This window comes from Mesoplodon mirus, assembly GCF_964341445.2.
Source record: "Mesoplodon mirus genome assembly, chromosome: 2".
Taxonomy (NCBI): domain Eukaryota; kingdom Metazoa; phylum Chordata; class Mammalia; order Artiodactyla; family Ziphiidae; genus Mesoplodon; species Mesoplodon mirus.
In genome coordinates, this window is record NC_138977.1 from 32,533,287 (window position 1) to 32,551,803 (window position 18,517).

Consider the following 18,517-nt stretch of genomic DNA (forward strand, 5'->3'; position numbering starts at 1 on the left):
TCTTGGGGGAGGTGACTGTGAATAACCCCTTTTATTTTCCTAATACAGGAAGTCTGAAATGGAAACTTGAACTTGAAAACTTCCTTTTAAGGTTCATGAGGCTTTGGGACTTTTTGTTTGTTTGTTTTTTACTCTAAGAAAGTTAAAAATTATAATCTTTATCATAGAAAAAGCAAGAATAAATCAAATAAGCAGACATAATATAAATCCAAATTTGCTTAAAATGCTGCCCTAGGGAGAAGAGTAGCTTTACATATATGTGAAAGCACTGTATTTTGGTGAAAATTCAGTCAAGAGTAAGTGAAATGTGGAGGAGGCTTACATCACTGGAGTTTAGAATACATGTAACAGGGAGAGGTGCTCAGACATTGGCTGCATTGTTTTATTGTCCCCAAGTGAATAGGGCTGCAGTGCTGAGACAGCTCATGGGCCATGTCAGCCCTCTTGTCTGGGCTACAAAAAGACCCAGACGTCCTTCCCCAAAGGTATTTTCACCCCCAATTTATAAAAGTTTCTTACCCATTAATAATATGTCGATCCTTTAATAATGTACCTAAACCACTCTTAAACCTACCTATTTCTAAACAATGCCCCTTCTTGAGATTATAGATTTAAAACTTCACTACTTAGTCAATCAGGCTTCCTCTCTGTCATGAAAATACATGTATGAGGGTGAAATCTCCATCAGGACACCAACTAGGGAAATGTTAACCTCATGACCATAGTGAATGGCACAATATCTTGCACATATGTGTTCATAATTAATGTAGGCTAAGTGAATATTCTGGAATTGGTTAGAAAGAATAAGACCATTTTTTATTTATCTGCCTCTTTGCCTACTGGAGAAGATATTTATATTGTTTTATTCTCCTATATTCTGCCTTCATGTTCTCTACCAAATTGGAAGATGATACAATATTTGTCTCTGAGTATATACCATGAAATATTATTAAACTTCAAGATCATTTTGTAATGTGAATTCCTACAAAAAACATGTGATATTGGAACAAAGCAGGACCCTGTAGCTCATTGCCCCAGCCCACCGCCAAGTACAAAGGACACTGCACGTCTCCTGCCTCTGGTCATAGAAAAGCTGAAGACTCCCAGGCCTCCCTGAGTCACAAAGAGTGGCCTCGAGCGGTTAATGATCAGGACAACAGAGTCACAGACTCAGTGTCTGATGCACCTTCCTGAGTTGTTTTACAGATACTGTAACTGCCACCAGTGGGAAAAAGCCAGACGTCAGCCATGACATAAGCTACTCTAACTTGAGCAGTACTGAGTCTACGGCCAGCACAATTCCAATAACTGGCCTCAAGAGAATGGGATTAACACGATTGCTCATAATAATCTATGTCTTTGTGGGCATCAAATAATTGTAGCTTGCTCTGCCTGCTTATGTAAGTGGGCAACTAAAATTGTCAAGAAAGAGATGCTATATACTCAATGTCGACGTCTTCCACTCCGATAATACAGCGCCCCATGTCAGAATGAAGAAGTTGCAGAAGACGGACCTTCGCCCCTGATCCCATAGAAATTGAATGATGTTTGACAGTGGGGAATTGAAAGCAGCTCTTTGCCCATTTCCTATTTACCCATTTCTGTCCCCCTCTAACCTTAAAATCCTAATTATAGGAATGAGATCACTAAGCAATGTAACTTAACTTCTGACTTATGTTCTCCTGAATGTACACCCCGCTTTGCCCAACGTGTTGATTCTTTTCCTAGTTTAAAAGGAGGAAGAATGAAGAATTCAGCAGGTAAAAATGAGTAGCTCTCCACCCCCAACAGCTGCCCTAAGCAATCCTGCAGGCAGATCACGCAGGCAAGATAACGTCGGAAGAACGTCAGCCAGCCTGCACACCATGAAGGATGAAGCAGAACCCAACCTCCTGCCTCGATAATTCACTGAGATTCTTTCCGCATTTTTCCCTTGAAAACCTATCACGACTGAGCAAAATCTTCGGAGTTGGTTTCAGGACAAGAGTCCACCTTCTCACCAGGTTGCTGGCTTTTCTGATTAAAGCAGTTTTCTTACTACCAACACTTGCCTCTCTAACTATTGGCTTTTGAGTGGCAAGCAGCCGAACCTGAGTTTGGTAACAATATGAAAATGTTTTGGAACAAAATCATATGCTGATAGATTTCAAAATGAAGTTACACAATTTTTTAAATAAAATCATCCATTAAATATGTCAATTATTCCAAGTTTGAAATATCAATTTTGGATCATTAAAATATTACATAAAATGTTTCATAAATATAGATGCTCTTCAGAGAAAATCCAAAAAATAGCAATGAAGTAAAAGGAAAAATACAAATTAAACTCAAGATAACTTCTCTTTAAAGACTACAGTTTTGAGAGGACATTTAAATGACGTGAGTCATGTCAAAGCTAATATTCACTAAGTGAAGGAAAATGTCCTATTTCATTCATAAATGCTTTCCCATTAGTTTAAATATATTTCTCAATGTATAAATAGAATATTCTTTCTAAAGAGTAAAGGCTTTTAACAAGCAATCTAGGAAAATGCACACAGCTATATAGTGTTTTGATTAATTTACTCGATCCCCGTCTTACTGGTTTTTGTCTCACTTGGAAGATAAGCAAGTTCTGACATGTTAATCTAGACCTACAAAGTACAAGCTTCTATTAAGTTAAATCAGTCACTGTTAATAATCAGGCTTCACACGTATTATAACATGGCATTTTAACTGAGCAGGGATTTATGATCTACTTGTGGATTAATAAAATCTACAAATTATCTAAAGTCTGAAAATACTCATTGCTGATTTGCATAAAACTAAAAGGAAATTTTTCATAGGTCAGAATTTTTGAAAGTTATACATTTTTTCACAATGGTTTAATTCATTTGTCTCCCAGGTGTTAGTTTACTGTTTACTTTCTTAACAAAGTTAGTGAAATGTATTCATAACCATATCTGTTCAACAATATTTGTTTGAATAGATTTGACCAAAGGTGTGCAAGTATAGTAATTCACAAACAATACAATTCTGTTATGTTGAAAACTATCATCCATTAGGACAAGGCATTTATTGATTTGAACTTTCTAGCTGCCTTCAAAAAAAGAATAGGAAAAATCAGACTACATTTTGTACTGAGAGACAGTTCAAGCGATTTGTGTTTAATTTCTATTGACAATATCAGAAAAGTTGTTAGTCTGAACTAAATAACTAAATAGGTGATACCTAGAAATCCTGTTCTCCAAAGCCACAGCAATCAAAAAAGTAACCTGCAGGAAAGCAATCCAAAGGCAAAGTGAAATTCTCCCCTAGGCTTCCCATCCAAGAGCCTGAATGATAATTTATCATTATTTTATTGCCAAGACAGTTTAAGTGACAATGTTTAATTTCACCTAATCTGCAAGTTAATGGTCTGATACACTTGATAGTGCACTGCAGTCTTCAGCCTCTTGACCACTTGTTTCTTAGAATATATTTACAAATAAACTAAAATAAAAAAAAACAGGGATTTTTTTTCCTGGGTTAATAATAATCCCATGCACAAAAAATAGAACTTCCTATTAATATTCTGTATTTCAGCAATTCAAATTACAGACATTATTCTACATCAAAAGCATCCAGAAAATTTGGGCAACTGTCTGAAAAATGCAAGTCACGTACTGATCAAATGGATTCAATCAGCCTCTTTGTGTGGACTTCAAAAATGAGAGCCAGGCAATGATGATCGCTACCCTCATAAGCAGTGTCTAAATTTGAGCATGTTTTAGCACAGTAGAAGAGGGAACACAAGCAAACCATTCTGACCTTTTAAGTAAACCACATACTTTTCTATCATTTGTAATACTAGTCTGAGTTCTTGTCCTGAGAGAAGACAATGATGTGATGAAGAAGGAAAATGAAGGGATGGGACACTGGTTTCCAATCTCTGTTTCCAAGATGGCAAGTTCCAAGATGGCCCTAGGTAAAAGTTCTAAGTCTTTCTCAGGATCATTACAATTTCCTTTCCTACCTCTCTGTAAATCTAAGACTCCACCACAGCTAAGCCAAGGAACACTGTACTTTCTAAGTTTACATATTAAATCAAGGAAACTACTCTTTCAGGGAATATGATGAAATGAAGTGAATTTCTTCAGCATGGCATCTGCCATCACATTTTGATGAAGAGATAAGTGACACTTTGTTAAGAGGAGATAAATCACAGCTTGGTCAAGACAACACTGATTATCTTGTGTTTCTTAAGGAGTCAAGGCTCTTTGAACATGGCTATTCAATTCCCTTCCCATATTTTGATACGATATTAGTCATAGGGATATCAATTTGACTAATATTTCATAGAAAATAATTTTAATATTTCCTTAGAGAGAAAATATACCCATTGTCTAGTACTGTTGGGGAAAGTTTTATATAAAGTAAACACACCCGATATAATTATATCTAAGAAAATGATGGCTTCTTTTCTTCTGAAAGAAGACAACAGTCATTGTAATTTAATTTTATTTTTTCCTCATATACAGTAATACAGGCATTAATTTCTCTACCAGCTAAATAAGTCTTTTCCCTGTTGGGAAAAAGCAACTTTTTAAAGGAAATGGTTATTATCCTTATGAAACACATACATGTTTTCAAGAGTTAAGAAAATACTGGTGCTGCCTGGCAGACATTCCTTACTGCTTAGTCTATTAACTCTTACACAGTTCACTTTCCAAAAAAAAACAAAAACAAAGCAAAGCAAACAAAAAAACAAAAACTAAGGGAGGAAAACGTACCAAAAGAATTTGCACAATGGTATTAAACATGGCATCATTTATATAAAGCATGAAAACACACACAAACAGTTCAATATGGCAAGAATGGCATTAAGTGATTCTTTTTTTTTTTTTTTTTTGCTGTACGCGGGCCTCTCACTGCTGTGGCCTCTCCCGTTGCGGAGCACAGGCTCCGGACACACAGGCTCCGCGGCCATGGCTCGCGGGCCCAGCCGCTCCGCGGCATGTGGGATCCTCCGGGACCGGGGCACGAACCCGTGTCCCCTGCATCGGCAGGCGGACTCTCAACCACTGCGCCACCAGGGAAGCCCAAGTGATTCTTTTTAGGAAGGTTATTTTCAAAGTTCTAAGGGAGGTCAGATTTGAAAGAATGAAGGAGAGAGTGGCTGGAATGGAAAAAGTGGTCTTAGGAAGAAAATTTATAAATTTATCAGCTAAAGGAAAGGAAAAAGATAAAATGAAGATAAAGGAAAGTACTGTGCCAAGAAGGACTTTACAACATTGCAGAACATCTAAACATAGATTGAAGGTCAGGGAGAAGTAGCCTGTGGAGACAGAAAGACTAAAGACATAATTAGGGTATCAATTTTAGAGCAATGCCTTTGATAATTAGAAAGAGAGGCTGTCAAAGGCCATGATGGGGACATTAACTTTACAGACAAAGGCACAACTATTCTTCTGACTGGTAGGATAAAAATCTGAAGAATAAATTACGCTGGCAAATAGAAGATCTAAATCTTCTTTTACGCCTTTATCCAATACTAGAAGTGGTTTTGTTTTAATGCGATTCCCCCAAAGAAAACACTCCTTGTAATGAAAATTTTGAAGTAGAACATTACTTATCTTCTCAACATACTTGAATAGTATTTGATTTAGGTTACTTAGAAGAAAGTACAATACTTAAGACATAAATCCATGTTGTCCTCATTTCAGGGGCTTTAATTGCTAACACTAACACAAGACTTTGGTAGGTGGTAGTCCCACAGCATACATATCAAGGAAATATTGCATTTATATTCCAATACGTAAATTCATTTTTGAGGGTATAAGCTGAGAACATGCTGTAAAACTTAAATAAAAACAGTATAATAAAAAAAAGTGCTTTGAAACTTGGCTCTTATTTCATAGTTTTGTTTTGTTTTGTTTTGTTTTCCGGTACGCGGGCCTCTCACTGTTGTGGCCTCTCCCGTTGCGGAGCACAGGCTCCAGACACGCAGGCTCAGCGGCCATGGCTCACGGGCCCAGCTGCTCCGCAACATGTGGGATCTTCCCGGACCGGGGCACGAACCTGTGTCCCCTGCATCAGCGGGCGGACTCTCAACCACTGCGCCACCAGGGAAGCCCAAAGTAAGACTATTTTTTAGGTTTTTCTTTAAATTTAAAAAGAAGTGCATTATTTTCCCTGATGGAAAAAAAAAAAAAAACTGCAGCTACAGAAATGGTCCCTGCAAATTAAGGGAGAAGGGAAAATTAACAAGTTGTGTCATACAAATAAATATTTTTAGAGAATTTAATTCTATCAACTTAACACTTCTTACTCATCCTTTAGCTGAAAAACATGAGTTTTTGCTCATATATTGATTTTTTAATACAATCAAAAACCACACCATCTGTTTCATGTAAAAAAAAAGGAAACATTTGAATAAAGTCAATATGAATATTTTCTTAGACATTCCTTTGCTCACTTAGTTTTAGTAAAATTTGATGTTTAACACTATAACTTCTTGGATTTAAAATGAAAAATTTATATTCAGAAATTGTCAATTCCTTGAAGTCACGAGTCAAGTCAGTGGGAAATATTTTTAGAATCATTAAAATCAGATGTTCGAAGTAATTATGAACATTTTATATCAAGTCTCACAGTATGTTTTTCTCTTTCTTATTAAAATGCAATAATTACCTATTTATAAATGATTGCAGTTAATAAAATATTTTAAAGAAGTGTGGTTTGATTTGTTTGATATCATGAGGATTTTTCTATATGGGTAATATGCCATTTTAAATAGAACTAATTCTCTAATAATATTAACAAGATTCACATTAAACTATATTTCCAGTGATTTCTCAGTTTCTTAAAAACTGAACAAGTATTTATGAAAGCATATAACTAAAAGGATTTTTAACAGCTTAAAATTTTCAAAGGATTAGCACTGGAATGGACCTTAAAAATCACTTACTGTATTCCAAGCCCTTTATTTTAGAAGCAAAGACTCAGAGAGATTAAATAACTTGTCTAAATTAGCATAGTTTGTCCGCCCCAGAAGAACCAAGACTACAATCTGGATACTTAAATCTTCAATACATGTGTATATGCACTAAATCAGAAAAATACTGAAGAGTAGTATTCAGATAAGCAATGTTTTATTAAGAAGAAACAAATCACTTGACAATATCATAAAATTTAGAGAAATTCAGTTAAATATTTCTGTATAATTTATTACAAAGTAAACTGAGGCTCAACTAAATTGGATTTGTGGCAGCATTTTAATCAACCAAAAGCAAAGCTAAGTTATGCCTCAGTGTTCTGGTTGGCATTTTGAAATTACTTTCAAATGTGAAAAATAGAGTCAAGTTAATGCATATATTATTAATAGAATCATATCCTTCTGATTATTTTCTGCTTGGAAAACGATGTCTTTAAATTTTAAAATGTAATTGGTATTTCCATACATTTTTATTCCCTTACAAATGGTAAATGTCAGTACTAAAGTGTTCTACTAATGCATCTTATTTATTACCCATATGTGCACACAGGCATATAATGTGAATTGATAAAGCAATAGGAAGAGTAAGTGGTCCCCTATGGTCACGTCTTTTATTTTTAATACGGTTACTCAATTAACCCATTTAAGGTCTACAATGAACAGATATTTTGAGTATCATCAATGTTTGACAAAATAGCTCATATTATCCTTGTGGATTAAATGGAGAGCTATGGTTATCAGAATTAGATGGGTTTATAATTAAAATATCAGTCACACCCAAAGAGTATTGGTTATTAATTAACATGAAAATACTGTGCCGAAGGGAAACTTTTGTTATAGCACTGATTCCATACATAGCCCCACTGTGTTCAGCGTTTCAGTCAATTTGGATGAATACATAAATGACAAATGCTTCAAAGTTTCAGATATTTATATAATAGGTAACAGAATCAATATTTCAATTTTATGGGCTTGGGCAAATAAGCCAAAATCCAAGGTAAAATTTAACAAGGATGAAGAGAATATCTGGCACGTGGTTTCAATCGATCGCATACTCACAGAATGAAAGACATGAGGCTAACCAAAATTCACCTTAAAGTCACCCAGGTTTTCAGTAAGCAACACTTTTAGGGCAAGCTATTAGTAAGCTACAGTTACCACAAAAGCTAATAGACTTGAGGGTTTTAAATGAAATCAAGTCTAGGTAACAGAGCTGTAACTTCAAATACGCTGAGGGCCAAGAAGGAAATGAGAGTGAAACAGACAGGAAGGCGGTAGCATAGAATAGTGTGTCTGTAGTAACTGCAGAGTCATTCTCTAGCTAAAGGCATTCTTTGTTTTTTTCCCTCCTTTTAAAAAAAGAAAATGTAAACACTATGTTGCCAAAGAACACAAGTGTTCAGGTTGAAATTGGTCTGAAATCTGAATTGTCAGAGTCTGGCTAAAACCCTTTCTAGTTAGAAAAAGTCACATACCATGTCTAGACACCACACTTTAAGAATAATACTGGGAATTCCCTGGCTTCCAGTGGTTAGGACTCAACATTCTCACTGCTGAGGGCCCAGGTTCAATCCCTGGTCTGGGAACCAAGATCCCACAAGCCACATGGTGGGAACGAAAAAAAAATAATAATACTGAGAAACCTACATTTAAAGGGTAAAGATATAGAATGAAGGGTTTGAAAACATATTTCAGAATTCTTAGGCTGGGTATGGGAACATTTAAGGAAGAGATGATAGTTATTTTCATGTATTTGATTCATCTGTATTATGAAAATGAAAGCAATTACTAAAGTCAGAATTAGGACCAGTATATGAAAATACTTAAGAGGCAAGTTTTAGTTCTAAAGATCTTGCTAAAAACTGTAACAATGAAAACCGCAACAAAGTGGAATTGGGTGTTAAGAAAAGTCGTAAGTCAGCCTTCACAAGGCACACTCAAAAATGGCTTGAAGAGTTAATTCTTCACAAATGTCATACTCTTTCAACTGCAAACAGAGTTTGAGAGGTAGTTTATAACCCAAGCCCTACAGTTAAAGAGAGAATGCTGAGGCCATCTGAGATTACCAAGGATCAGAAATAAATTTTTCTTCAATGTGGGATTTGCTCCTAAAACACGTTGATTGAACTTACTTAACCTCAACAACAAGAATAGAGCGTTTTAAGTGTGGGTTTTTAAAGGCAATTAAAAGATGTACGCAATTACGGGCAAATTTGGGTTCTGTTGGCTCACTATTCTAATCTAAAAGGGCTGGCGATTTTTTTTTTTAAAGGAACTCCTTTATCTATTTATTTATTTTTGCTGTGTTGGGTCTTCGTTTCTGTGCGAGGGCTTTCTCTAGTTGCGGCGAGCGGGGGCCACTCTTCATCACGGTGCGCGGGCTTCTCACTACCGTAGCCTCTCTTGTTGCGGAGCACAGGCTCTAGATGCACAGGCTCAGTAGTTGTGGCTCACGGGCCTAGTTGCTCCGCGGCATGTGGGATCCTCCCAGACCAGGGCTAGAACCCGTGTCCCCTGCATTGGCAAGCAGATTCTCAACCACTGCGCTGCCAGGTAAGTCCCTTTTTTCTTTTTTCTAATGGCCATCCTAACTGGTGGGCACTATCTCATTGTGGTGTTGATTTGCATTTGCCTGATGATTAGTGGTATTGAGCATCTTTTCATATAACCTGCTGACCATTTGCTAGTCTTTGGAGAAATGTCCATTGAAGTCCTTTTCCAATTTTTTAATGAGGTTATTAGGTTTTTGCTATTGAGTTGTTAGATATTTTGCATGTTTATCTTTATCAGATATATGGTTTCCAAATATGTTCCTCCTCTCCATAGTTTGCCTTTCCACTCTGTGGATTGTTTCCTTTGCTGCACAAAAGCTTTTGAATTTAATGCAGTCCACTGGTCTACTTTTGCTTTTTTTTGCCTGTGCTCTTAGTGTCATAGCCAAGAAATCCTTGCCAGGACCAAAGTCCTGAAGCTTATCCCCTTTGTTTTCTTATATGAAGCTCTACTGTTTCAGATCTTGCTTTTAGATAGTTAATCCATTTTTAGTTGGTTTCTGTGTATGGTATAATACATGGGTCCTATTTTGTCCTTTTACATATAGATATCCAGTTATCTCAACACTATCATTTCCCCACTGTGGAGTCTTGATGCCTTTGTCAAAGTTCACTTAAATGTACATCCATGGGTTTATTTCTGGGATCTCTCTTCTGTTCCACTGGCCTATAAATGTGTCTTTATGCCAGTGCCATAATGTTTTGATTACTATACCTTTCTAAAATGTTTTGAAGTCAGGGAGTGTAAGGCTTCCAGCTGTGTTCTTGTTTGTCAAGATTGGTTTAGCTATTTCTGATTCTTTGCATGTCCATATGAATTTTAGGAATTTTTTCTATTTCTGCAAAAAAATGATTTGATTTTGATAGGGATTGCACTGAATCTTTAGATCACTTTGTGTAGTATGGACATTTTACAATATTAAGTCTTTTAATCCATGAATAAGGGATGCCTTTCCATTTATTGTGTCTTCTTTAATTTCTTTCAGCAATCTTTTGGAGTTTTCAGCATACATGTCTTTTACCTCCTTGAATAAGTTTATTCTTAAGTATTATATTTTATTCTTTTTGATGCTGTTGTAAATGGGACTTTTTCCTAATTTTCTTTTCAGATTGTTCATTGTCAGTGTATAGAAATGCAACTGTATTTGTATATTGATTTTGTATCCTGCAAATTTCCTAAATTTCTAACAGTTTTTTGTGGAATTCTTTGAGTTTTCTATATATAAGATCAAGTCATCTGTGAACAGAGATAATTTTACTTATTTTCCAATTTGGGTGCCTTTTATTTCTTTATATGTATATGTATAGCTGATTCACTTTGTTATACAGCAGAAAGTGACACACCACTGTAAAGCAATTAAACTCCAATAAAGTTGTTAAAAAAGAAATAAATGAACTTTGGCTACTGTCTCACACCATATCAAATATCAGTGCTAGATGGATTGTATGCCTAATGTGAATGGTAAAACAAGCTTTTATTAGAAGTTAAGAACATCTTCATAATATTGGGGCAAAGATTTATTAAACAGGACACAAAAATCCTTAACCATAAAAGAAAAGATTGGTATATTGAACTTCATAAACATTAGTGCTTTCTGGTCGGTGCTTTCTGTGACAGAAGTCAGAAGAGTGGCTATGTTCAAGTATGGACTGGGAGCCTCATCTTGATCTAAGTGATGGTTATATGGGTGCATATATATGTAAAAATTCACTGAGCTGTCACTTAAGATCTGTGCACTTTATACGTCATACTGAATTAAAAATATGATCACTAAAAAAAAAAAAATTCAATACTGTCCTCAGATGCTGTGTGGAATGGTGAGAACATTTAAAATGCCAGAGAAAGAAAACTGCCAAGCAGGGAGCAAATGGTTTGAACCTGTCCTGGATTATCTAGAGAAGTCTTGGACATGCAGAATTGTCAGCTGTGCAGACTTTCATGACTAATCAAGCTCCCCAAAAAACTAAGGAAGAAAAATCTGTAATAATATGACTAACCACACCAGAGTGACTTAGAACATATCCAGTAGTGCTGTTTGTTACTAATTTATTCACATTCAGCATTGATTTAGTACTGAGTGTTTTAGAAACTATTTAAAGAGTTAAGCATGACTGAAAGATCTGTAAAGGGTCTATTTTGATATTAGTGACATACATATAGTCAACTATACCCACTTCATCTCCATAATATTTGAAAGATATATGTATGTATATGTATTCATGTATATAAAGCTAAGAAATATGTGTATGTATTTGTACATTTATATATACAAAGCTAGGTATATATATATATATATATATATATATATATATTTCTACCCACACAGAAATAGGTGATATATAGGAAACTATGGCAGAAAGATCTTTAGCTATACCAGAAATAAATAAGTATGGAGAACCACCACAAATTAGTGAAATCTGTTCTATAAAATATCAGTAAGGAAATCATGCTTGCATTATTGCTAAACACAAGAAATAAGTGAAAGAAAATGTAACTATAATGAAATAGCACTTAATGCAGCTCTATACAGAAGCTGCTATAATGGCTAAAACATTTTTATTTACAAATATATTGCAATCAATATTTTATATATTAACATAAATAAGTGTATCTTATGCTAGAGAAGGAATTGAAAAAAAAAGGTTGCTGCCTTTAAAAGGATAAATTATTGTAATTCTCTTGTATTTGTGGTTATTATATGGTAAAGGAAAATTTCAAACCAGTCTTTTCAGTCAGGTAAGGCACACCTGCATTAATGCTATGTATTTTTCTATCATTTATACTCTCTGGAAACTCTGTGAAAAGTCTACAATGCTGGAAAACAACAATATGGATTATTATGGATTATTATCTGACTAAATCAATCTTCTGAGAACGGCATAATTAACTTCATTTAATGAGAAGGGAAATACCTTTATTTTGACCATATTTTAGAATCTCTTCCTTCCAACACCAGCATAATTAAAGGAGACCACTTACTCAGAGACACACCGAGTAAGATAAACAGATTGCAGTGTGGGGATTTAGGATAGGCACGAAGTACTTCCTTTTTGCAAGTTAATACTTTTGTTTCATGGATTGACAGGCCAATGATAGGTTTATTTATAAAGCCCTTTTCTATTCCCCACATCTAAGTTTCTGTAGGAAAATAATGCACATAGTTCTTATAAAATCATCTTCTGCTCATCTAATTCAAGATCTGTCCTCTTTTTGAGAGAAGAAATTATCAAAATGTGAAAGTCTAAAAATAGTGGTGTATAATTGATAGCCTAATTCTTTCTTAATTATAGGTGTGTTACAGTGGCGCTATAATTAGGCAAGATCAGCAGCTCCAAAATGAGTCAGACTTTATCTTTCACTCTATATGAGGATGTACACGGGTTCCGTGAGCAGAAAACTCTGGAAGAGGAAGATGCAGGGTCTATTTCCTCACACCTCTTGTTGGTTACAAGATTGTCCCCTATTTACTCTCTCTAGCACAACAAAGTAAATATTCCATTCATATTTGTTTTACTGATTATCACTTAAAGAACATATAGATTTTTAAATTAGAAAATTTACAGCTTAAATTGGAATTCTAAAACTAATGCACACACGCTAACTTCCCTAAAACAATATTAATATAACCCATAATTATTAACTTATGTACCTGAAATCTGATTTAAAAAAACTTTAGATTTAAATTGAGTAATTATCATCCTAACAATGACAAAACAGATTCCTATAAATGAGGTGAAATATTCTTCTTATAATTTTATTTATTTATTTTTGCGGTACGCGGACCTCTCACCGTTGTGGCCTCTCCCGTTGAGGAGCACAGGATCCGGACGCGCAGGCTCAGCGGCCATGGCTCACGGGCCCAGCCACTCCGCGGCATGTGGGATCTTCCCAGACTGGGGCACGAACCCGTGTCCCCTGCATCGGCAGGCGTACTCTCAACCACTGCACCACCAGGGAAGCCCTCTTCTTATAATTTTATATAAGATGCTTTCATCCCTTCAAATATGTATCTTTAGGAAATATCAGTTAATACTGAGACAAAAGACTAGGCTCTCAGAACTCCGAATTCTGTTTTAAAACTGGCCCTTTAATCTCTAAATGGTCTTAAACAAGTTATGTTTCCATCTTTTAGTTAGTTATACATCTTTAAAATTCAGACAGTGACTACCTTCTCAAATCAGTTTCTCCAATGGCTAAATCCAAAGCTCCTGCTGTGATAAAATCAGAAAGTTGACTTGATAGACACTGTGATAGTAGAAAGTTTATAATAATATAAATGATAAAACCCCTCTTCATAAACAGCATAAGAAACAAAAAGCTATCAGTAAAGTCATATTAGGAAACATAAGATAACTGTTAGAACGTTAAGTATTAGCAACTGGTAAAAGTTGTGTCTTCCACGTGTAATTAGCTGTCTTGGGCATGAGAGTAAGTATTAAATATAAGAGACAGCCAGAGAACAAAAAGCACAGTACCTGTCCTCAGTCTGGGGCCAGCCTACTCCCTCTGCATCCCCACTCCTGGAGGATCGGGCACCACGATGGTCAATCTCCCATCACTCACCCTGTCCTGCACCCACTTTCCAGGAGCCCCAAATGCCCCTAAATTTAAAGGACAGTTGAGAGAGAGGACGACCCAAGTGTGTGGTGAATGTTAATTTTAGGAACAGGAGCAAGGAGCATTTCCTTTGCACCTCTTTCCACCATAAGCTTAGAAATTCAACCAGACTACTGCCAATAGCCAGATTGTAGAATATAACCTAGGTTTTAAGGGGAAAAAATGTCAATGAAAGTCAATTATATTTTGCCTTTATAATGTCTAGGAATAAGCTTCATCTCATCCAATACGTTTGGAATAAGACTCTATAAGAGAAATTCTTTTTTTTTACAAAAGGGAATTTGTTATTCAACTTCCATATACTAAAGCAATAAACTCTGTGGGGAAAGGTATGAGACGCGATGGCTACTGCCGCAAGCCAGAGTATCCTTGAAAACACCTTTGAGAGTCAGAAGCAAAATTAAGATTGCCTTCACTATTGTCACCATGGTACCCAATTATCCAACATTAATACAGTTAGAAAAACTATTCAAAATTACTCAATTTAGCAGCACCTTTTCATTTAATCCAACTTTTAAAGAAACATACCTTTTGTACATATTTTGCCAAATCACAGCCATGCCATGTTTTAATGGTGGCATTAACAGGCAGGCTCCTATTCACTTTGGCGATGTGTGCTGTTCCAATAGCCTCCCTTCACTGGTACAAACAGAATGAACAGTGTGGCTTTTAAGTACTTTTGAGCCCACAACTTCCTTCTCCAGATAAGGAGAAGCTGACTGCTATGCTATAGCACCGAGACCTAGCCAAGGTCATGCATCAACAATTCCTTTTGAAGGTATATTGAGAGGAACTGTGAGGCCCTGTCTGGATTTCCACCATTATAATTCTCTAACGTGACATACGCAAACACGGAGGTGACCAAAACAGAGCAGGAGAGCAGCGAAGTGAATCCGGAGGAAGGAAGGAAAAACAGTGCACGGAAAGCACTCTTTAGGAGTAGAAGTCCTCAGCACACATTTATCTGCTAGAATTTGGTCAAATCCTCACATTTATCCGAGCTTAAATTTAATAATGTACAACATGCAAACAAAAGCGATTGCCCCAACTATCAGACAGAAATACTGTGAGATTCAGAGATGATGCATAAGAAACTGCTTTGGGAAACTATACTCATTAAAGTTATCAGGTTGCCTAAATACTCACATCACTTCTCTATTATTCTAGGGAAGGAAATCACCACAATCCTATATAGGCGAATGGAACCCCACAGATATGTCAGCGTGTGTGTGCATGCGTGCATGCACGTGCGTGTGTGTGTGTGTGTGCTGCACGTGGGGACCATGGTCTCCATGGGGTTACTGAGCTGAAACACAAGAGTAGCAGCATCCTCTGCCCAGAGTCACACAGCCTTCTCACCCTGTCTCCTGGGGAATTTGCATATTCTAATCATGAAATCTTGGCATCTCACTGATTAAGGCACGTGTTTCTATGATCGAGTTCAGGTACACTGAAAAGCTCTGAGATCCTGAACGTGCAGTTGCTGAGAACAGTTGGTCCTCTTGTTGTCCAAACAAGCTGATGAGAGTAACTCTCAACAGACAGTGTCTGGAAACAATTAAGGTTATTTTTGTCAATATAAGGAGCACTAAGTAAACCATGATCTGACAAGTCTCTGCCTCATTCATAGGTCTCATTTACCTCAAGAGTGTGGAATACCAATAAAATATACCAGTAAAATAAAAGCAAGCCCTATCGGGACACAAACAATTTAAAAATGTTTCAAAATACACTTCTAATTGAGAATCATGCAATATTCTAATTTATTTTAATAGGTCCATTGTTATGATCAGGCTAGAGCACTGTGTTATATTAAAAGTATTGCAACTATTTTCAGGAGTAGCAGTAAATTGTCATTAGTAACAAATATGCATTACAACATTCATATGAGCATCAAAGTCAAAGTACCCGCTGACAGATGGACCACACTCTCAGCTTACGTCACAGTACGTAGTGCAAGAGTCAAGGTCCTGCCCACCCCACATAGAGCCAAGTTATTTTCTGTTGTCAACTGTCTGACAACACCACTTTTTCTCCCGTGATATCTGGAGCACAACTGATGTTATTTGGAAAAGAGACCAGTGGCAATGCAGAAGGAGACAGTCTTCAAATTACAGTCTACTACTTCAGCTGGAAGTTGAAAGCCCTACTCCTAACTCAGAAGTAAACTGGCCTGGATCTCACTCAAGCTTAGGTACACTCAAAGATGGATTATCAGAGATCATCATATGCCACGTATTTGGCTTAACGTCAATACCAAAGTTTACCTGCTATATTTAAGCATTTTAATAGAATGAGTTCTTATAGAGAGATAATAGTATAATGAAAGAAAGTTATACCAACATCAGCCTCTGGACTGGTGCCCATAAACAGAGATCATCATAAGGCCACAGATCTTTTAAAAACTAAAATACATTTAATAGACACATTGTAATTATGATTCCCATTTTAAAAGTCGAGAAGTTGAAGGCCTTTGTTAGCCTTTGCTTGGAGGGTTTAACAGAAAGTTTGGAATTTCCAGATATGAACACAATCTGTTTCCTGACTTAGAATTAACATAACAGATTGGAAAGTGAGTTTTCAACTGTAAATTATGTAAGATAGATGGAAGTCATGCTTTAACATAAAATGAAATACAACATCCTTTTCTTTTAAAAATAATCACTTAAATTTAACTATACTTTGCTTCAATTTTGTTCCGAAAAGAAAACCAATTTTTTTAAAAAACTAGATTTCTTTGCAACAAAGTGTTTTTCTCCGAAGGAGTCAGGAATCAAACAAAAGGATAGAGATAGTGCTAAGTATAGGGGTAGGGGAGGGAGCGAGGTAGAGTCAAGGTTAAAAACAGACATAGAAAACAAACTTATGGTTATCAAAGGGGAAAGGGCGGGGGGGTGGGATAAATTAGGAAGTTGGGATTAACATACACTCTACTCTCTACTATTTATAAAATAGACAACCAACAAAGACCTACTGTATAGCACAGGGAACTCTACTCAATATTCTGTAATAAGCTAAATGGGAAAAGAATTTGAAAAAGAATAGATTATATGTATATGTAGAACTGAATCACTTTGCTGTACAACGGAAAGCAACACAACATTGTACATCAGCTATAGTCCAATATAAAATAAAAGTTAAAAAAAAAACAGAAATAGAATTAGAGACAGGGATGGAAGTTACTTGCACACAGTACCTTTGTGTAGACCATGGGAGGAGGGGCAAGGGGGCACAAAGTTTAATTGCAAGAACAAAATCAGAAGTTACGAAGCAGAATCTCTTACCCTGAAAAATTCCTTAGTGGAGCCAGAGTCTAATGTTCCATAAGCAATTTCTGTTTGCTTAGAAAGATCCTCCGCACTTTCAATGGGAGACACCATCCTCTCTACGGTCAGGAAGGCAGCTAAGTTAGCCGTGTAGGAAGAGATTATGATCAGGGTAAAGAACCACCAAACTCCTCCAACAATGCGCCCAGACAGGGATCTGATAACAAGTACGAAATGGATTTGTAAAGCGAAATGATTGACCTCGTAAGAAAACAAGTTAGCAGTATTATGCAAATATCGATTTATAGGGGAATATTTAACTTTATACTTTTCAATATATCTGCTAGTTGATGATACTTGAAATTATTAAACCTTCTGGGCAAGGAGTACAGATTTGCTAGATTTGATGAGGCAGCCAGAGGCAGAACTTCAGATTCCTGAGATTCTTTCATAGTCATCATGGCCAAATAGTTTAGGGTATGAAATATCCTAACAATCAATTTCAAGAAATGTGCAAATAATATATCCAGTGCTCATACTACTTTATCCACTCAGGACATAAGTAAACGAACAATAGAATCTAAGATCAACAGCAAAACTCAGAACAATTTTGACAAACAAAATCAAATATCAAAAATAAAAGAGTATGTACCACAGATGTGGCTTTAAACACCGAAGAAACCCTCCTTTTAATCCAGCCAATGAAGTTCCAAAACCCTCAAAAAAGGTCCAAAATTTCATTAGGTATTGTTTTTGTGTGTGCAGAAACGTAGGTTTTAGATACAGTACAAGATAAAAATGGAAGATAGTGATACTACAGACAAAGTATGACACAAAATATTATTCTTAATGAATAAAAATCTGATGCTTCAGGGCATGGACAGCTATGACCCTGCTCCTTTGTGCCTCCTGCTTAAGAAAAAAAAGAAAACTCAAGGAGAACAAATTAGACATGTAAAAGTTTGCCAAGATATAAATTCCTAGTCTGAAATATAATAACTATTTCTGTGACCATAAATTCTTACTTAAAATACTTTTCAAAAGCTTAATTGATTCCTAGTAATTTACTGGTAGATAAACCCTAGGTAGATAAATGTAGACATGTAGATACAGAAAGAGATATATA

At 36.0% G+C, this 18,517-nt stretch overlaps 1 protein-coding gene across 2 annotated transcripts in view; it reads right to left on the reverse strand.

The window, feature by feature from the left end:
* The window catches only part of GRIA2 (glutamate ionotropic receptor AMPA type subunit 2), a gene marked incomplete at both ends in the record, with an annotated part of 148,541 nt that overhangs the window by 4,593 nt on the left and 125,431 nt on the right, over positions 1-18,517 (reverse strand). For both annotated transcript variants that reach the window (XM_082632123.1, XM_082632124.1), the window contains one exon: positions 17,410-17,608. In XM_082632123.1, the coding sequence (XP_082488249.1) occupies positions 17,410-17,608 (199 nt within the window). The remainder of the gene's footprint in view (positions 1-17,409; positions 17,609-18,517) is intronic.